Source organism: Trachinotus anak, unplaced genomic scaffold, assembly GCF_046630095.1.
Source record: "Trachinotus anak isolate AG129_WGS33_773 ecotype Australia unplaced genomic scaffold, CSIRO_AGI_Tana_v1 ptg000024l, whole genome shotgun sequence".
In the NCBI taxonomy this organism is placed as follows: domain Eukaryota; kingdom Metazoa; phylum Chordata; class Actinopteri; order Carangiformes; family Carangidae; genus Trachinotus; species Trachinotus anak.
Genome location: NW_027273875.1, coordinates 4,466,995 through 4,488,826, shown reverse-complemented (window position 1 = coordinate 4,488,826; position 21,832 = coordinate 4,466,995). Strand labels below are relative to the sequence as shown.

The 21,832-nt window shown below is 39.1% G+C and overlaps 2 protein-coding genes across 2 annotated transcripts; one reads left to right on the top strand and one right to left on the bottom strand.

Annotated features, from left to right (window-relative positions):
- Window positions 1-919: 919 nt before the first annotated feature.
- Window positions 920-13,074, bottom strand: kctd7 (potassium channel tetramerization domain containing 7). The gene is made up of 4 exons (XM_071461581.1): window positions 12,448-13,074; window positions 10,132-10,301; window positions 6,150-6,328; window positions 920-4,242 (listed from the first exon to the last, which is right to left on the bottom strand). The coding sequence occupies exons 1-4, from the start codon at window positions 12,754-12,756 to the stop codon at window positions 3,866-3,868; spliced, it is 1,035 nt and encodes a 344-aa protein (XP_071317682.1). The 5' UTR covers window positions 12,757-13,074; the 3' UTR covers window positions 920-3,865.
- Window positions 13,075-16,554: 3,480 nt separating this feature from the next.
- myl10 (myosin, light chain 10, regulatory) lies at window positions 16,555-21,696 on the top strand. The gene is made up of 7 exons (XM_071461586.1): window positions 16,555-16,654; window positions 17,310-17,399; window positions 17,933-18,008; window positions 18,654-18,758; window positions 18,876-18,954; window positions 19,913-19,961; window positions 21,241-21,696. Exons 1-7 carry the CDS (start codon window positions 16,652-16,654, stop codon window positions 21,343-21,345), a joined length of 507 nt encoding a protein of 168 aa, XP_071317687.1. The 5' UTR covers window positions 16,555-16,651; the 3' UTR covers window positions 21,346-21,696.
- The last annotated feature ends 136 nt before the right edge of the window (window positions 21,697-21,832 follow it).

Below are 21,832 nucleotides of genomic sequence, written 5' to 3'. Positions count from 1 at the left end.
CTAATCACTGACTTCACCTGTTTGTAAGTTAGCTACCTACGCATTATTTATTCAGAAAGTCTCAGTGAGATCAAGATCTTTGTTGTCAATCGTACAAAGCTGGTAACGTGCTCTCAGTGACAATCCTAGTGTACCCATGTTAAGTAGGTTTACTGTTTATTATGTTTAGTTTAGCATGTTAGCATGCAAACATTTGTGATTGGGCACAAAGACAGTCAGGAAGTCCAGGTGGGCAATACCACGATATTTGGTGTTGATCTGACACCAAGTAATATCAGTGCCATGATCACCAATATCAATACTGGTATTGATACTTTTTATTGTTAAGAGCAGCTTAGCATTGTGTAAGGGAGAGAAATATGACAGTTTTCTGTAGTAAATAACATTATGTGAATTGACTGAACTAAAGAGGTGCACACATGCACACCTCAGCAGCAGAGATACAAATATTTCAGCAATAAGAAGAGTGGCCATGTGGCCATGTGAGCCAACATGTGATGGATCCATGTGTTTTTGGTATCAGTCCTCTTGACAAAACAAGACTTGGTATAGGTAATATCAATACTCTAGGGATCGATCCACCCACCCCTGTCAGGAAGCTGCAGAGGAGAAAATGTACAAAGAGGTGCTGTACACAATATAGCTGCATGGACTAAAAAAAAAAAAAAAAAAGATCAAATCAGAGGAAAAATGCAAGAAAAGCTGAACATGGTTCTTTGTTGAAACTTAGTTTAACTGACTGTATGTTGCCACTGTATGGCATGTGTGCTCAGTTCTACTTGCTTTTATTTTCTTCTGGTCAGAATAAATAGTCAGTTATCTTATTAACAGTGTGTTTTGGGAGGAGATGGAAAAGAAAGTGATTGGGTCAGGTTCCCCACAGACCAATGCGCTAATTAACAAAATAAAGACGGACATGTTTAGCATTTAAGTTATTTTTAATTTTACCATAATAAAAATCACACATTGCTTTTTCACTACAAACTAAACCCAAAGAGGACTATAGATCTATAGCTTCCTAGAAGCTAACAAAAGGAGATAAATAACAATATAAAAAACATTCAAAACATTGCAAACGTAACACCGTAAATCAAGATTAGTAGTGCTCCAAAGGAAGAATACGTCTCTCCTGCATTGTTTATCAAGTACATCAACAACATAAGCAAGATAAATGAATTGATGCTGTCGATGCCGTTACTTCCTATAGTTAAAAACGATGGAGCTGTTTGAGGTAAAAAGAAAATATATATATCTTGGTTACAATCACAAGGTGCTCAGACATTATCATCAAGTACAGTAGGAAACAGCCGTTTAACTTAGCATCGATGCTCTATATTGCAGCTTCAATGATTTTCATGTGGTAATGTTCAGAAAGCAGAGTGGAAGTTGACATTAAATAAGTAGTTTACTTGTTAGATTTAAGATTCTCTCTCTAATTTGCCATGACATCTGCAAATTTACATAAGTGTGAAACAAATTTAGCTTCCTTCATACTAAAACTACATAATCATGTAAAATGTGAAGATTGACAGTATGACAACATGAATACCACACAACCTCTCTTAAATCTTTAAAAACACACTCCTCAGGAAGTTGCATAATTAAAATATACTCTTTATCCAAACAGAATAGGTTCACAGTTATTCTGTATCCAGACACAAAACTTAGCCCTAAAAATACAGATCTGACTTCAGTGTCCTTACCTACAATATTCAATATTTACTACAAGGTTCTTTGAATGTTAGTACTGGATATATAGTGAAAGTCCTGAACCCTATCACTTATCAATCCAGATCAGGGCAGAGGTATAGTTAGAAGGATAAATCAGTTATAAATAAATTAATGTAGGAATGATAATAAAAACAATGATAATGACAACAAAAATAACAATACAAAAATGCATTTAGGAGATCACTGCATAATGGGCAGTACTGGCTTTCAAATGAGACATAACACCCACTTCTGACATGACAATCATCTCAGTCTTCAGATTTTCTGCACATTTTTGCACATTCAGACTTTTATCTAACACCTTGTTTACATTGGCTGCATAGCGAGAATGGCTTGTCAGCATCAGCTTCAATTTTTCCTCAGTGTCTACACTGGTTGCATTCAGCCATAGTGCTGCTAGGCATTCAGATCAGTCTTTGCAGAGCTTGCAGTCCAACACAGTCACTAATTACACTCCCAAGTTGGAAGAAAACAGATTGAAAGCCTACAAAGACACTTTGGGTTAAGGTTACGTGCCCTAAAGCAGGACTATGTAACTTTAAAAAATCATTATGTCTTACAGATGAAAAGTTGAATGCAAAAATAATAGTACAGCTATACTTAGTCTGGTACTATCAACATTAGAGAGACACTAATTTATAAAAAAGCAAGAAAGCTTCAGTTTGCATAAGCAGTGACTTAACACAACTCCAATATGAATGAAAGATTAAAAAAAATAAACAGTAAAATAAGGCTGATATCTTGAACAAACAACTAAAACTAAACTCCAAACTACAGATGAGCACTGACAGCTGAACACAGAGACTTTTAAAACTAAACCTCCAGCACAGACCCATGAGTTTAGCCTCTGAGGACACAGCTGAGGGGAGGAGACCGTCATGAGTTGGTCTTGTTTGGCTCTGCTCGGCCCTGCTACTGAGCAGGACCACTTGGCTTGGCACAGCATGGCTAAAGTAGATAAACATGCGCTAACAGAAAAACCCTCTTAATGACGCCGCTCTACCTGTGCTACTGTTACACTACATTTAAACATTTACCAATATCCCTTTAGATGGCCGCTATAGACGGCTGCATTAATTAAAATGAAAGCAGATCTGTTCTGTGAGACGCACAACAGGCTGTCTGCACAAACCTGATTTTGTGTTTTAAAAGATGAGCTTCCATTTTAAATCGACACAACTGTCCACAGAATCTGCATAATAGCTCACCTTTCACTCATGATCACACACACACACACACACACACACACAAACACACACACAAACACACACACTGTAGCTGTGGTTTTTTCGCATTATGTTTTGTTCTTCAACTTACATGTAAATGTAACTATAGTGACTGTGAGCTGGGCTCTGCGCGCTGCCAAAACCCGTCTGATCCCACAAGCGGTACTGTGTGAGGTCCCAGAGTAAACCTGCACATCACGGATGAGAGGTTAAACCACTTTTAAGTATTTATAGTATTTTTCATTGGCCTGGATTTCACTGGAAAGCGGTGGTGTTTACACTCAGTTGCCAGTTTATTAGGTACACCTGGCTACAGCTGTTCAGTTTTTGTTAATGTTTGTTTCTGTTGATTCAACTGTATGGTCATGTTAGAGGCTGGAGGTTTGTGAGGCTGTTGACTTGTATTACAATATACTGACAAGCGTTTCTATTACTTTGTCCACCCCAGTTAAATTAAAGAGGGCAGGCTAAATAACAGAAAACACTTGTCTGTAAAATGCAATACAGTTCAGCAGCACCACAATCTACAAACTATAAAATGATCATACAGTTCAATCAACACCTCTCTAGAACAGTTTCAACAAAACCTGAACATTATAACCTTCATGGTGGGAGGATTTATTGCAGGACTGCATTTGTTTTAGATAGGCGTACCTAATAAACTACCACCTGAGGGTAATTTGTTTGCTTCAGAGTGTTTTTTTTTTTTGACGAGACGAGAAAAAATATCTTGGGTGAACAGAGTATTGATATAATGGAGCATGATTTAAAGGGTCCCATTTTAAGACATCAGCACAAAATATTGGCAACTTCAATACAAAAACCAATATCAGCTGAGTAGTATAAAAAATTGACCATCCATCCTTTTGCTTTTTGGTCCGATCAGTCACGACTGTCTCCCTTCGGCTTCACCACCACGTGATCTTAAACTCATAGATGGGTCTCTTGCAGTAGTAATGGTTGATGAGGTGCTTGTCACAGACACCGATGCACTGCTGCTCAGCAGTGATGCCCCGCTCAGCCAGGTCACTGACGATGCAGTGGAGCAGGTCATAAACATCTGCCACTGCCTCCCAAGGTCCAAAGGAAACATCCACTTCGCAGTGATGCTCAAAGAGCTTCGCTTCGCTGTCCGAGCGCTCAAAGCGCAGAGAGTTAAAAAGAGGACGCTCATATGGTGTGATTGGCATCTCCTCCTTGTAGACACAGATCTTCAGCTTGGCAAATCGTGCCTTTTTCTGCATGGCCCTCAGTTTGGCAATCTCCACGATGCGCTCCAGATTGTCTGGAATGAAAACAGTCACATTGATTAATGCCATTTCAAATTATTTAGAAACATATTCAAGGATTAGGTTCGCAATTTTCCAAGTGTGTCTCATCAGGTTCCCAATGAGCATTTAAACAGCTTTTGGGTGCTGTAATCATTCCTCCTGTTCATATTCATCCCTTCATCACATGTTTACAATGTAAGTACTGAGGGACACATGCAGTCTTCTTCAGTCCTCGCTCTTTATGAAAACATATTCCAAAATTAATCTGACGTTAATATGACACTTCAGCAGTCAGAGTTAGACAAATCTGCAGAGCAGTGGTGGAAGTATAGTACAGCAAAGTAGGAATGGTATCCACTATCCTTAAATTAAATCATGATAAAGTCTATACTAAACAACCACCCAATTATGACCTATGAGCGTGTACTATGACCTGTATGCTTCGCATATCCATACCCAACCCAGCTCTTTGCTCTCAGGTAAGGTAAAGTAACAGCACAGCTCACACAGGACCACCAGGTGCTGTTGCTAAACAACAAAACTTTGCAAAGCTCACAGCAATTTGCATGGATGGAGCACAATCTATCTGTTGTTTTTTCCCCCATCATCGTCCCTGCATCTCATCACTGTCAGGTGTTAAACTTTAACTGGGAGATGAAACAGTTTTTGAGCAATCATTAAGCTGCCAAGCTGCCAGTCAAACCTGTTTCAACCCTGTTGAAAGTAAGATTTGAACCTGTACGCACAGCTTCAAACCCTGAGCAATGTATTGAGTGCACTTTGTTCACTGTGCAATTTACTAGGAAACCCATCAGGAGATGTAAAAGATAAAAGTGGCTCCTCCAGCTCGTGTTTCCATGTAAATGTGTGAGCTGGGCTAACAGGAACAGCAAGGTTTAGCTAACAAAAGACACACCTCCAAAGCCGTCTAACTGAAACTCACAGTGCTGAATTCATGTTCCCCAAATGTGAAGATGTGGACTGCAACTGGACTATATTAGAATAATAAGCCTGTAATTATCTAGTACAGAAGTTGTACTGAATCATCATGTACCAAACCAAAACCCTTGGATCTTGGACACATACTGTTGCACCCACAGCACTGTGAAACTTATAAAAATGGCAGCAGATGTTGAGCGCTGTAGTCATCGGTAATTCTGGTAAAATAATGCCTTTGCAATCAGTAGGCCTATAATTCATGCGTAATGTGCTGGTTTGCTGTGTGGATGTTGCAGTAATGCAGAGGTTTTCAAACTGTGAGGCATGCAGGGGGTGTGAGAGACGAGGCAGGTAATGTGTGAGGTGAGGTACATGCAGGTGCTCGAAAAACAGCAGGGAGTTAGTTACTGTAGTCTGATCCACTTGTCAACACAGACAACAGTTGAAGCAGCAGTAGTGGCTACAACACACAGCTCATGGAAACAATTAAGTACTTTAAATCCTGAACCCGCACTCTTTCTCTGAGTCATAACTCAGTCGAATCTGAACACACACAGACATGAAACACATACTTTTAAATTCAGTGACTTACATCTTCTGAGGATATCATTATCTCTAATGTCCACTGCGAATAAACATCCATAAATCCTTAAAACTGTCACATCGTCAGATTTTTACATTTTCTTCCTTGATAATTGCCTGTGCAGCCATGTGTACAGTGCAAACACAAACTAATAGCTAATTTGGCGTGCTGTTTGGAGTCAATTTGCCAAAATTGTGAACAAATAGAAGCTAAAAAATGGGGCCTCAAGTTGTAAAGCCACAATGTAACTAACTGAATCCTTAGTCCATGGTGTCAGACTTTGAAAACCACTGCAACAGTGCATAGTTGTGTCAACCAATGAAGCTTTGATGCTGATGTCAAATTTAGATTTTATAATATTTTCCCTTGTTAATGAACAGCCACGCTCATTTCACTTACCTTTGTAGTAGGGCAGCAGATCGAGGAAAGCTTGTCGAACTTTCTCTCCCGTGAGCGGCTGAATTTCCTCCAGGCTGTCCAGCAGTGGGCCAATTGCGTAGTACTGAGCCTCTCTGTGCACCGCTCTCACTCGGTCCCTGTGGGGAAGCTCCCCTTCTCGGAGGAAGTTCAGGATGTCCCTTCAGATGGAAAACAGCATGGCTAGAACATGTCCACACAAAACTATATATTTACCTTATGAATCCTACTTTAAACAGCTCGGCTTTGGTGTGGGAGGGCTGGCTCTATTTTAAAACTGAACTGATAAAAACAGATGATGGCAGAGCAGTGGTTCTACACTGATTATAGAAAATGAGTCTTTAAACTCAAATAGGAAACACGTTTTAACACACAACTTACTCATCACTGGTGCAGCCAAATGTTTTTACAAGACACACAATAGATTAACCTATATTACTGCTACAGCTACTGATAATTCACAGTTCTGATTGGTTGTCAATTGCTGGTGTTGCCAGTCCGGTGCTGTGTTGGAGCATAAACTGGTTTGATTTTATTTGTCATTATGTCATGTTCTGGCAAATTAAAAAGTCAGCACCCTGTGCCAACAGCATTACAGCGCTAAATCCAACTTGTATTGCATTAGTAATAAGCAATATGACAACGTGATTATCATTACATTATGTTTGTTTATAAATGGACTAACCGATCCACTAGTGTCTGATGAGCCGTGCGCAGTTTACTGCCGAGTCCAGACCAGCAACATGAAGGGCATCAAACTTCAGTATTGGCTGCTGGAAAACCAGCTTAGAGGTGCATTACTGCCACCAAGTGAACTGGAGTTGCTACTCTCTGATTGGTCTCATAATGGTCCACTCAGGATCGTCTGCTGAGTAAAATGCGAAACCTTGCGGTAAAATTCAGTATACAGGTCTGACGCAGCGCTTAATGTTAAACCGGTTTGAGAATCTTTACATCTATCTATCTTTATATCTAACCTTTCTAGTAACCAGATATAGACAGATTCAGATCAGAGATTCTCATGTGTGCACTACTGTCATAAGTAAGAGACTGTAGTATCCTGTGGCCTCACGTCTCCCTCGTCTTTTTGGTTGTAACTAATTACTTGATTACGTTATATCATCTCACTTTGAAATGTAGTTAGATCTTGATTTGTCAGATATTTAATATGCTGGATCAAAGAGACATCCCTGCCTTGTCGAACCTCAAAACAAATACCCATCAAAGTTTCTAAACTGTTTCACTGTCACTTCTTGTATCGCTATTGCCACATAAAACTGCATATATATATATATATATATATATATATACATATAGGAATTTATTTATAAATAATGACAAGACATTGAAGGGTAATTTTGCTGACATCCATCCAGTCAATATCTAAATTTAATCTTTCCCCTCGATGCAGACGGCATAAGATAAAAACTGTATCTAGGTGGTGATTATCAAACTAACTTCCACCTGCAGTTTTTCCTCGCACATTCCCAGCTGATATGACTCACTAAGCCAATTCTGGTTTTCTTTTGTTCCTGACACTACTTTGCAACATAAGCATCGTATCTGGCCTCGTGATAAATTTAGATATCCGGATGACGGTGTGTGTAGCCTTTGTGAGATGTCACGCCTTTTTTCTGTTAAGTTTCATGTTATCAAACCTCTTTTACACTCTTGACATCATTCCCTTCTTTGTAATTAACACCTCTGCAGTGGAGGAAAATTATTACATCATTACCTTCACTTTCAGCTGGGTGAATTACAGCTTTAGAAAGTTATGACACAAATGAAAAAATATTTTCATACCTACTTGCCTCTGCACACTAGCTACATATTTATGTCTGTTTATCTTTATTTTTGCTTTAGGTTTATGATTGAATCTTCCTTTACAACTGTTCTCAGCACTGTGACATCTTGACTGAAAATCCTTGTGTGCATCAACATACTCAGCCAATAAAGTTGATTTTGATTCTGCTTCTCTGCAGCAGAGCCTGGAAGGCTTGTGAACACAGAGGATAAAATGAATGCAGAAAAACACAGGAGGAAAAGTTGCTGCAGTGTACAGCAGCATCCTCTGAAGTTTTTTTTATTTCTTTGTATAGTTACATGTCTTCTATCTCTCATCCGGTTAGCTCCTTGTGTTTAAATCTTTAATGCCCACCTCCTAACACAGACATACACTGGGGCATTCATACAGAATTGAAATTACCCTAACCTACTTCTTACATAAGTCATACATCTTGACTCTGCTTGTTATCACATTCATATTTAAAGCAATTTGCTTTTCCTTTTTAGCCATGCTAGCAGCGTGGCCCCGGGGACGCCGATGCTGATCCACTTTGGTTCAGACTGAAATAACTTATGAAGTTCAGTACAGACATGATGCCCTCCAGGGGATGAATCCCACTGACTTTGGTAAACCCTTCACTTTTCATCTAGCACCACCATGAGGTTGACATTTGTGGATGAGATATTCGTGTCACAGCCACAATTGGAAATTTGGAACAGACCTTCGTGCCCTCAGGATGACTTGCAATTAAAGTGATGATCTCTTAACTCTTCAAACCTCTGCCCTCTGGGAGGTGCTACAGTTCCTTGTCCATCAAAAAACCTGGTTTAAGAACTACTCACTCTGACTATTGATCCTTGCATTGTATTGTGATACATACTCTTCATTGCCTAGATGTATTGTGATAATAATTTATTGGGTAATATGTTATGTCTGCCTAAAACAAATTACACCAACTCAGGTTGCATGGTCAATAAAGTGAAGTAAAGTGAAGTAAAGTGAAGTAAAGTCAAGTGTACTCTTGGACCTGGTATTAACATCCGTCCCGGGTGATCTGATCACAGAACTGATAACTCTAAGTACACACCCACATTGAGGACGCATTTGAGACAGGATCTCTCACCTCTCATTTTGAGGTGGTCTGCGACCACATGCGCCCACATTCTCTTAGCGGTGTAAACACATATGTTTCCTGGGCTACACTGAAAACAGATGGTTGTTTTGCACAAATTAGAAAACAACATTCTCTCAGTAAGACATGATTTGCTTTGTCTGGACATTTATGGATCTCAGTGGTGAACAAAAGTTTACACATCACGGTAAAGTTTTGTTCAATTGTGGTGAGATTCATGATATCAGTAGCTATGGAGACAACCCAAACAACTCACCATTTTGCACCTTTAAAGTCAGTTGCTACCAGCTTTGCTCATAATTTTCCTGCCCTCTCCAACCATTCACGATCCAGAACCACACTGTCATGTAACTGAAGGCCTTTTTGTTGTGTTCTTATATGAATGAATTTAAAATCCAGATTATAATTCTTGACACACTTTTCACTGGCACTGTGGGCTTTTATCCTCAGGTAATCTAGCCATTCTCTGATTTAATGTAAATGTACTTTATTTTTTACTGTATTTTAAATCATATTGTTTGACAATGCAGTGTCCCTGCTGCTTGTCCTCATCGTCATCCTGTATTGCACATCTGTATTTTGGTTAGTAAGGCTGTGTGGTGTCACCAAAAATAAACTTCCACATAGACAATAGAGTTCCTAAACTGTAATTGTCAAGACACAGCTCGTATTGGCAGCTACGTATATACATGACTCAATTTTATCTGATCATAGACATATCAGTATAGACATATACTGTTTATCTGCTGGTAAGAACAAATAAGAAAAAGCTGCTGCTCAGTACTAAATTTACAAATTAGTTTACACCACTTGCAGAAGCCGGAGATACCAGTTGTTTTCATGGCATACCCACATCATGGATACCTACCAGAATATAACGATCTTCCTTCACCAGCTTCAAAGCTACTTTCAGATTGCAGTGTAAACTTTTTTCTAGGGACTAAAAGTTTGTCCTCTGCTATCTTCATACATTTTTCCACTCTCTCACATAACCATCCTCTCCTTAGTATTTCAGTTCCTGGTATCTGATATTTTGCCAAGCTCACCCAAAATATGTTCCATCCCGATCGATGAAATATCGTCCCTCAGCATCACGTGGGATGTAGTGACGCCCGCTGAACATGGCAGCCAACATGGTGTCCTCATATCGCCGCAGCGTGGACAGGCGAGTGGTGAAGTACATGCCCCCCACGTTCAGAGAGATGACCTCTGGAAACTGTATGAGAATGGAAAACAAGACGGGTAAATAACAAGAATACAGGCACGCAAGTGACCATCTGAGTCCATAATCATGTTAGAGATAGAGATAGGTGTTATTCAAATGCCTATTTTACTACAGACAAATACTCAGAATTGTTTTTAACTACTGAATCTGTTAAAGAAATGTGAGGGCTTTTCTTTTTGTTAATTACAGGTTCAGGACGGTTCAGGGTGGCTCTACTGCGGACCTAATCTATGAACTCTGTCTGGAGGAGGATGTCCAGACCAGAGCACAGCAATATTTGTAAAGTAAATTAAATTATTTTGATAAGTGTCTGGGAAATCTCTCCTGATAACGTCTGAACTTTTTGTTGTCTTAATGGTCAATCTGCAATGATGAGTCAGCGGATTTGTTGCATTTTTCAAAATGTACTGTATTATGACAATGCAATTTTAGATAACTATGCAACAAATGCGCATCTAATGAACCCAGTCCAGCGCTTGTACTTACTTTATCAATGACGTTTCAGTCCTCAGATCATTATCAGGTAAGATTAATATAGACAAACAGCACTTTGTAGTAGCGGTGCTACCAACAACTCTTGTTTCCCTGCGATATGTTAAATAATATAATCCCTTCCACCCCTGAACATGCACATCATGGACGCACTATCTTAAGTGTGAATGCTGATTTCTTGCATAAATGGTGCAAACTGTGTGTTGTTTTTTGAACGGACTGCATCCAGTAGATCACCAAACAAAACTGAATAAAAACGCATGTTTTTTACCTAAAGCTCTGAATAGCCTGTGTGAGGAGGAATGTGTCACTCAAAGTGTCTGATCAGCCGTGACTTTACAGTCAGACCACAGAGGACTATAAGAGGATTATTCTTCTGTAGCCATGTTTAGACCCTTCAGCGGGCTGGATGGTCCGAGACTGACACATCACATGCTCGCTCATTAACACAAGTCAGGTGACACAACTGCCAGCCAATCATAACAGGGCCCAGCCGACTTAACCAAACCCAACAAAAACTGATAGATTTCAAATTCACCTCTTGATAATCTTAAATGTACTGCCTGTACATACTGTTATTGTATATACAATATATTGTGTAAATTATTCATATATTTTACTTTATACGTAAAATATATACCGACAATCTCACGGTACAGCTTTTAGGAGTACACATTTGACTCATACTAATGCACTGTAAATAAGTGTACATTGTTTATATTATACATCTATTTATTATCCATCCATCCATCTATACATTTTAGAGCTGAGATGATTAGTTAATTGATTAGTCAATGGACAGAATATGAATCAGCACGTATTCTACTAACTAAATAATCATCACTTTGTTATTTGTTTAACCTAAATGTCAAATATTTTTGCTTTAACTAACCTCTCGATTTTCGTCACATATCACTGTTAACTGACAGATTTGTGAGGACGTCACCTTCAACTCAGCAAAAGTTTTTGACAGACAAAACGTTCAATCCATTAATCAACAGATTGGTCATTAATTAAAATAATCATTAGTCGCAGCTGTAATCTACAGATGGGTGACGAATTGAAGGAAATAAACAACATAAAGTGACTTAGTGAGGTGTTGTGCCCTTTGATTCTACAGGTCTCTGAACTCGACTGGAGGATGAACACCCTTCTCCCAAAAGATATTTCTTCATTTGGTGTTTTGATGATGGTGGTGGAGAGCGTGTCTGACATGTCAGTCCAAAAGTCTGCTGACTGTGAAGGCCATAACATGTAATTCACACCATTTTCATACTCAAACCACTCAGTGACAACTGTGCCCCATTACTGCGGGTATTGTCATCCCGTAGTGTAATAATTTGGAAGTAATACTATATGGTCATAATTATTTTAGTCATGTGGACACTTTAACAGTTACTAAAACTCCTGCTGAAACTGTGTATTTGTACTTTCTATTTTTAGTACTTTTATGCTCTTATGGATGACAGCTGTTATTTATTCAGTTGTAAACCTTACGTTTACGTGGATAACTGACCACTACCGCCTGTTATATCTGCAAATATCATTATCTCTGAGTGGTTTGCAGTTTGTTAGCTGGTGTGTGTGTGTGTGAGCTCATTTTCGTGTGATTTTCCACGTCCAACAGTGCCATGAAGCGGCCTACCTCCTGCTCCTGTGTGTTCAGCGCGGAGCGGAGCGGCTTGCCGAGGGTGAGGCTCGGCGAGGGGGAGGCCGGCTTTCGGAAATCGTCCTCCGCAGCGTCCGAGCCGGACATGGCATCGCTCGGTTTCTCGGTGTCCCCTGCGGCCGAGAACACCACCATCACTCTGGGCAGAGGCAGCGTCCGTCTCTCCTGGATGAAGCGCCTTACCCGCGTAGTGGCGGCGGCGGGCAGCGGGCTGAAGGACAGGGGCTGGCGCTCCCTGCTGCAGCCGTCGGAGCCGGTGGACCCACCCGAGCCATTCTGCTGCATGCCCACGGCACGAGCCAGGGGGCGACTGCAGCACGAGCCACAGCGCGCGACTGTTGGTGACTACAACAACAAACAAACAAACAAACAAACAACAACAACTGAGAGGGTGGGGCCCGAGCAGCTGCAGGGGACACACCCAGCTTTTAACCCCCCCCCCCCCCCCCCCCCCCCCAGCAGCGGAAGCAGGGGGAAATTCCACGTACAAAAATAAAAGGATAAAAGAAATCACAGGCTGGTAAATGTGCTACAATGTTTCATCCAGAGTGTTAGCGGTCCGGACTGGGCCTGTGCTGTCTGTAGTCATGCGTGATATGACGTGTCCGCACACCGTGATGACGTCCCGTGATCCCATGATGCCCCCTCCCCAGAAATGATCTACTGTCATACTGTGCACGGTTAGACAAAGTCATTGATGTGTTATCCACGGTAAAAGTAGGGACTCAGGAGAAGTTAAATTGACTCAACTCAGTACGGATATTATTTGGCTGACAATAAAAAAATCCCTACACAAAAGGATATAGTTGACTATGAGCTGTTTACATTGCCCCATTAGAGTGCCCTTGGATCAGGATGGTTAGGATTTCTGATGATTTATATCCCTGCCTTAAGTCACAAATATGCCTATACCAAGGCAGGCCAGGCTGTGTTCACTCTGTCAAAGAAGAGAGAAAAGACAGTGCACAGTATCTGTGCATGATGAGAAACAGGCTCTGTAGTAAATGTCTGTAAAGCAGCTGCCCATGTTCTCTATTAGACTCCGTCCATACATTATGGACAACTATTCCGTCTTGTATTGTCAAGAGTCAAACTGAATATAATGGCTATTTAATAATGCCTTTTATCATATTGTATTTGATCGTTGATATTTGTGTATGTATTGCTTATCATCTGTGTACACTGTGCAGTAAAATTGAATCATTTAAAAATAAAGATATAAGTATAAATGATATTAAAAAGATAAATTCTAAGATGGAAAAATATTAATAGCTATACATGAAGTCTGTCTGTTATGGTGTATGGTGGTATCAAGCATGCACAACTTAAAGAAATGTAATGACGACCTAATCGAGGGTATCGTTGGAAAAACTGATTCTGTGGTCATGTAGATTTTAAATAATGTATTCAGTAAAATATATTCAATATAATTGCGTTCTTGATTTTGTGGTGAGTATGTAAGTAAATATTAACCAAAAATGATTGGAATAAAATCCACTTATTCTAGAAAAAACATAAGTAGGCTATTATTTTTATGTAATTCTAAATAAAGACTATTAGGTAAATCAAACCTAATGCATCAGGTAGTTTTTAGTTTTAGTTTTTTTTAGTTAGTTATCAGCCATGACTTAACAGTCAGTTTTTTAAGTTTTAGTTTTTTGCTGCAAGAAATTTGAAAAGAGTGCAGACTGCCAGTGACTCTCTTCTTCCATGTAGCAAATCTTGCAAACACTCATGTGGGCTGTCTGACTAAGGTAAGGAAACTTATTTTGTTTTCACCTGGAAACTGTGATGTAAACATTATACCATTTTGATGGTTTGCTGAGAAGTCATTATTTTTAGCTAGATGGCTAACACCACTTTGACTCACTGCACGCGTTCCTTTACTGAATATATCTGCACATGCACAGCATGAATGCCAGCAGGAAGGGGCAGACGCATTATCTAGTGGCGTGTTTTTGTGTTATATTATGAGCAGGACATTGTAGAGAATTCTACATAGAGAAGCTTGTCAAGGTCTGTATGTGTGGAAGTGATGCCCTTTAGCTTGTCACTTTAGCCTACTGTTGAGACTATGTTTATTAGATTAGGGTATTTAGTGACTTTATTTGTTATTTGACACATACATCAGGTTTTTGCTTTAGCCCATATTTTAACCTTGAATTACGTTCATGGCACTCCACCTTTATTTATAGTTATATTCTTTTTTCACTACATATAATTTGATTGATCATAATTTAATTTATAGCAAATGTCATAAAGTTGCACTGCTGACGTAGAATATCAAGTATGACATGTCCCCCATCCTACGTCTTTTAGTTTTGTCTCATGAAGGGACTCTGTTGTGAAATCTAGATTTAAGACCTGAACTGTTTTAGTTTATATTGTGGTTGTAGAAGTATTATCAAACAGAGAGCCTAGGGAAAGACAGTATTATTGCATCATAGAAGCAACCATCATCAATACATCCAAAGATCATGTAATAATTGATCCACCAGCAATGTATAAATGTCAAAAAACTGTGAAAAATGCCCATCACTTTCACTAAAGCCCAAGTGAACATAATTAAATTGATTTAGTTGTCTCTCAAACAGTAAAAAACTCCAAGATGTACAGTTTACTGTCATGGAAAATTAAATCCAGTAAATATTCCCATTCACACTGGTGGTTGTACGAAGTTTTGGTATTTGCCTCAAAAAATGACTTAAACAGCCAAATGTACACGTATTGGTATATTGCATATAATGCTTTTCAGAATTTGCACTGGGAAACTAACTTCATGAATCAAGTGAGCAACAGTTGTGTTTCCGTGAATATAAAATAAAGTGCAAAATGTCAGCTAAATTGTTAACACATTTCCTGGTTACCAAACATTCGAGGAACTTTTTCTCGGCCAAATGCAAAAAGATTAAAACATGACACTTCTATATATTTTTTTTAGACTTACATGTGCGAAACAGTTAAGCAATATAAAATAAAATAACAAAAAAATAATAATAATATAGAATTACAATAATAAACAAATAGCATCACTTGCAAGGACATCATCATTATTCATGTTTTTAAAAATGCTAATTCATACAGTCCCAAATGGATTTTCACTGGCTATGGCCAGTGTTAGCTCCCTAAATAGACTAAAGTAAAGTAGCAATTTGGACATATTAAGATTGCTGCCACTGTGCCACGCTGCCAATTGTCCCAGTGGCCACTTCATGTACTGCAATGTAAAAATCCCCAATGGTCCAAAAAGCACTTTCCCCATAAAAGAGACATCTATGTTGAGAAGATACCTTGAACCGCAAACAAGGTCAGCTTTTACTCTGCAGCGTATGGAACACACACACACACACACACACACACAGAAACCACACACTATATATGGATATGAAAATATACACCTATTTTAGATGACATATCAGTCATCCAAAACATGTGTCTGCAAAGTTTCAAGGTTGCGTAGCCACGAGTTAGAGGTACAACTGTGCCACAGATTCACACTGTGGACTGCTTTTACAAAAAACAAATAACAAAAAACAAACAAACAAACAACAAAACAACAAAACAACATATCAGTCAGAGCACTTTCACCAGTTACTCATGGTTCAACACGTGCTCCTTCAATAAAGTAAATCAAATAAATCTATTTGCTATACTTTTGCCCTGAGCTGCTCTATGATTTGTACTCGCTGCGACAGAAATTTGAATGTAAACACACAACAAACCTTGCTATGAAAGTGGCAAAACATATTTCTATTTGACAGCTGTAAAATCTAAAAAATGTACAAAACTGTGTATTTGGCTACAAAGGTCACCCTAATGTATGACGCTTCTTTTCACACTCAGGAGTATTATTTCATTATGGAGCTAATGTGGGTGCTACTGTGCGCTATGATTAGCCTGAATGAAGCTTTAGGTATGAGCATTTGTCCATGGCCCATACTCGCCCTGTGCTGACAGCTCCCCCTGTCACTACAATGGGTAACAATAGAAGTTTTATGGATGATGAAGGTGGGTGTGAAGTGTTCAGTCTCTATATGGCAGGAATATCTGGGATATTGATCCACCCACTGTTGTCTAAACTTAGCCCAGATGGCTGATATGGTTAGGTCTATATAACTGCAGAGAGAGACTAAAAAGTTGGCTCTTAGGACGTCTAGGACGCGTTGAGAAACTCTTCGCCATGGTAAGGCTGTCTTCGTCGTCCTTCACATCCTTCTTTATTTACCTGTCCTCCTCAGCTTCTTTGTTCATGTCTACTCTCATGGGTTGGTGGTAGGAAGAAATATAGGGGGGTAGGTAGGAAGAACATACACAAGGATGGAAGAGCCAAGTTACTGTTTCTCCGAGAAATAGCTTTTTATACAACTGGGCAGCAGGTAAAAATGACTTTGAGCAGGTTGTGATAATTTGGGCTGTATTTTTTTGTACCATTGCGCGTCTCAATCAATAAAAATTCAGGCTACATTCACAGGACGAGCATCTTCTGCATCACTCTTTTGTCCTCACTGTGAGTGTAGGTGCATAGCTATGCAGCAAGCTAAACACACTCAATCCTATGCTATCTCAGACTTCTACTTCATTACATTTGAAAGAGAAATATTGATTCCTAACTTTGGCGTGGGGCTTCTTTGTCACGTTTTGCATGTTTATAAGTTGTTAGCAGGTACACCAAGGAGTCATTTCTCCTCTAAACTTCTCAGATGGCTTAATTCAAGAAACTGTTCAAGGCCCAAAGTAGTAAAACCATTCAATATTTCATACACACCATACATCTCACATCATTTAAGGCAACAAGGCCCAGTTTAATGTACAAGCAATCGCTCCAATTCTCCCACCAGGCACCGAAGAAGGCAAAGAAGAAGACGGCTGAGGCTGGCTCCAATGTGTTCAGCATGTTTGAGCAGGCACAGATCCAGGAGTTCAAGGAGGTGAGACAACTGCTGAGAGCTGCATCTGTCACATTTTTTATTAATCTTGTATTACAAATAATTTCATCTGAGCTTTAAGTCCCCCCATATTTGTATCCATACTTGAATTTTTTTGTTTAAGGAAAAATTGGTTTTGTGGGATCAATATTATCATGATGGAACTAAAAAAAACACAGACTAGTCCTGGAAAACATTTTTATCTTGGCTTAGCTTAGCACAGCTGGGAGTGGGGGAGACAGCTTGTCTGACTCTGTCCAAAGTTTAAAAACAAGCAATAGCTAAAGCTCACTAATCAACACACTGTATTATAATTGTTTCAATCTTTACACAAGCAGAAATGTAAAAACAATTATTTGTGGTTTCAGTGGGAGTTAGACATTTACCCATCTCTCTAGTTATTTAACTGGTTAAATAAGCTGCTGAAGCATTTGATTCAAATGAAAACATGCACATTAATAGGTGAAGATGCTTTAAATGAATGCATGTTGACATATACAACTGCAGAAAAAGGACATCTGTGTCTTTTACTCCAGGCCTTCACCATCATGGACCAGAACAGAGATGGTTTCATTGACAAGAGCGACCTGAGAGACACATATGCTGCTTTAGGTGCCACAAAACACACACAAAACACACACACACACACACACACACACACACACACACACACACACACACACACACACACAGACACACACACAGTTCTAACAAAGTTTATTCAAACAAAACAAGGTGACTTTTGACAATGTAGACAAAAGTCAAAAAAGTATGGTCTGTCTGTTCTGCTACTCAAGCAGGCTAATGTTAAAACAAGCTCACTACAGTTCATAATGGATCTTTAAACAGCAGTCATGTTGGGACATCAAATCATGGAACAGCTCAAACTGTAGAACAGATGACCAAAACCGACCATCTGAGAGCCAGATCATTAATTGTTCAGACAGTTCATTGGTTTTGATCATTGTGATTCAGCAGAAAAATGTAAAATGAGTCATGGGGACCAGCTCTGGGTTATAATCAGGCTTAATCAATGCAGTGTTGGTCCAGCTTTATGAAAACATTGACCTGAAGACTGACTGAAAGCATAATTAAGCAAATGCAACCACAACTATAGCTACTGACAAACTCCAGCCCTTGAGGTTTTAGTGTTCAACTGAAATGCTTGATGGTCTGACAGTGTCTGAACCCCCCCCCCCCATCCTGTGTATCACAGTGGTTTTCTAAGTGACATTATCTTGTCTGCTCTTTGTGCAGGACGTCTTAATGTTGGCAATGATGAGCTGGATGAGATGATGAAGGAAGCTCCAGGCCCCATCAACTTTACCATCTTCCTAGCTATGTTTGGAGAGAAGCTCAAGGGTTAGTCACGCTATACTACAGACTATACTAGAACTGGTTTCAACTAGAGCAACGCATAGGCTAATGCTTTTTTTTCAATATTAAAGCATTCCTCTTGAAACATCTTTCATCTTTTAGGGACTGACCCTGAGGAAACCATTCTCAATGCTTTCAAGATCTTTGACCCTGAGGGAACAGGCGTCCTAAAAGGAGAGGAGTAAGCATTTTAAAATACCTTTACTTGCTATTAAAGTATTACACTACAGCTGTCAGGCTATATACTGCACAGTGGTGCTTTGTGCTAACTGATAACAACAGTATGCAACGGTAACATGTCCACAATGATAATAAGCAGGTATAACGTTCACTGTGTTTACAATCTTAGGTTAGAGAAAACATTTACAAATTAGCATTAAACACAAAGCACAAGCTGATGGGAATGTCATTAGTTTTGTAAGCATTTAGTCATACAGCAGAAGTATTGGACAAATTCAAAATTTGACCTGATGAAAGCGCTAGATGAAGTCAGGGGATCTCCAAAGTCACTGGGATACATCTTCTGGAGACCATGAATGTCTGAATGACATTTCTTGGCAATCTATGCTGTCGTTGTTGAGATATTTCATTCTGGACCAAAGCTGGGGGCTGACATCTCTATAGCAATGCTGCCTGTGTGGGTGTGCAATATGTATTAAGCATTGACAAAGAAATATTGCTGTATAAAATGTTAGGTTTTTGCTGAAAAGTTTTACTTGATAGAGAGACGGTTCAAATGTTATTTTATTTACATGCTGTGGTGTAGATACTGTTTTATTTTACAGATAAAAAACAGCCAAAATTTCCATAATAGATCTTTTTTACAGCAAATAATAATATTAATCGTAAGTCAGGACCAGGACCCTGTAACTGAAGCAGCTAAGGGAAATTCGGCTATCGTGACCTTTACTATTTACACTTGTGGTTTTCCTGCAGTGACATGTCAAAATGTTGTCTGTGACAAAGGCCTATACAGCAACACTGAAGAAACTGAATATAGAAGACATATATATAAAAAAAAGTTCAAGTTGAAATTCTGTGTTTTGTTGATGTTTTAGGTTAGTCAAAAAGAATTTTAAAGGAACAAATATTGGTTAAAATTTAAGAAAAAGTAACAAATTATAATTTTCCATTCACAGCATCAAATACCATCTCATGTCTCAGGCCGACAAGTTCACAGAGGATGAGGTAATGCATGTCCATCCACCACTACTTACAGGCATCTGTTATACCCCTGACAGAAATATACAGTGATGCATGATGAAGGAGAGAGATATTAATGATAATGACGACATAAAGGAGAACGTGCAATGCATGCTGGTATACTTGCAGTGAGCTCTGCCCTAAACACTGCAACCTTTAAAAAAACATAAGATAATAAGAAACAGTCACTTGCTGTTTTTTCACCTGCCATCCAACTGTGGCTGTGGTTTCTTCAGTTTGAATTCCTTTATGCAATGTTTTAAAGGAGCTATGACCGTTATTTACCATTACTATGAAAATGTTTAAATGTGAAAACAATGTGAAAACAATGTGACAATATGAAAGGGGTTACTCAAGCTGTGGTGATGAATATACAGAGAGAGAGCCAAAACAGAGCTTAGAAAGGCTTGTTCCGTAACCTCTGGATGTGTGAATAGTTCTTAAAAAGTGAATATTATTGCAGTTTTAAACTAATTTATTGACCAAATGGTGTCAAATATCTTTATATCTTGTTATGTTGACCAGTTTTTATTAAGGAATTTATTAAGTTCCACTAACTGTGAAAAAACACAGCACATTTCCTGTGGTAGTTTCACAATAAAAGCTTTCAACTGGTGTGCCAGTGATATCATGAAGCAGCAGCAGGAAATGTTCTGCTTGCATCAGCAGTAACTTATCACAGCTCACAGCTGAAAGGCGTATCTGAAACTGAGCAGGGATGCTGGAGTGAAACTGAACTCCAAAACCACAGAGATTCAGTTCCCGGCTATACAGGTACTGAGAGCTGAACACAAAGCAATATGTTAACAAGTCCAAGTATGTTCACACCACAAAAGTAGCTTGCTAATTAATAGTTCTTTCTTATTTGTTTAATTAGTGAGTTCCCAAGCTGCTAGTAGGCGTTTTTTTTTTACCTTTGAAGAGAGCCATACTTGCTGTTTCCCCCTGTTTCCGGCCTTTGTGCTAAGCTAAGCTAAGCTAACACTCTCCTGGCCATATTAACCACACAGATATGAGTGGCATCAATCCTCTCATCTAATGCTCAGCAGTAAAGTGAACAAATATCAACTACTGCGATAAGAATTATGTAGGGGGTTTAAATTAAGTAATATATTAAGATGCATTTCATCACCTGAACATTTTGATAATTATTTTATATTATTAACTCTATGATGCTGATGCCATTTCAAACATGCATGCATCGAGCATGTGGTTATCACTTTCAGTCTGAGTTTTGACTCTCATCCCACTTCTCTTCTTTTAGGTAAACCAGATGTTCACAAACTTCCCCCTGGATGTTGCTGGAAACCTGGATTACAAGAACCTGTGTTACATTATAACCCATGGAGAGGACAAGGAGCAGGAGTAAAACAACCAATAACAGACCTCAAATCACCTGTCACTCACATGCCATCTGATACTTCAACCAAAGATCATCACACATTGTCTTGTTTCACCCACAGCTTTAACAATAAAACTTCCAGAAGAGTCCTGTCTTCTTTGTGTCTATATGAGTTGCTTCATATGACATTAAAGTGACACTCTATAGCCTCTGGCTGCCATACGCAGAAAGAAAGACAAACACACCTTATTCCCAATTTTGTCATTGTATACGTTCTGGTGCATGGCACAGGAGAGATGACACTAATGCTCAGAGGGAGAAAGTTAAGCTAAAAATGCTTTATTATAATCAGTGTTCAAATAAACAGGCTAACAGTCAGAGATGGAAGGTGGACGAACGTATTTGAGTAAATGTACTTACTTACTTCCACCACTTCAGCTTTTAGAAGGACTACTTTTGTTGCTTTTTTGGCTCCATTATGATTTAAGATTTAGCTACTGTGCAATTTACATCA

Coding starts and splice junctions, on each gene's coding strand:
- kctd7 (XM_071461581.1), bottom strand. CDS start 12,756: ATGCAGCAGAATGGCTCGGGTGGGTCCACCGGCTCCGACGGCTGCAGC. Junction 10,302..12,447: donor TGAACACACAGGAGCAGGAG/GTAGGCCGCTTC, acceptor ATTCTCATACAG/TTTCCAGAGGTCATCTCTCT. Junction 6,329..10,131: donor CGGGATGGAACATATTTTGG/GTGAGCTTGGCA, acceptor TTCCATCTGAAG/GGACATCCTGAACTTCCTCC.
- myl10 (XM_071461586.1), top strand. Junction 18,759..18,875: donor GTTTGGAGAGAAGCTCAAGG/GTTAGTCACGCT, acceptor TTCATCTTTTAG/GGACTGACCCTGAGGAAACC. Junction 19,962..21,240: donor ACAAGTTCACAGAGGATGAG/GTAATGCATGTC, acceptor CTCTTCTTTTAG/GTAAACCAGATGTTCACAAA.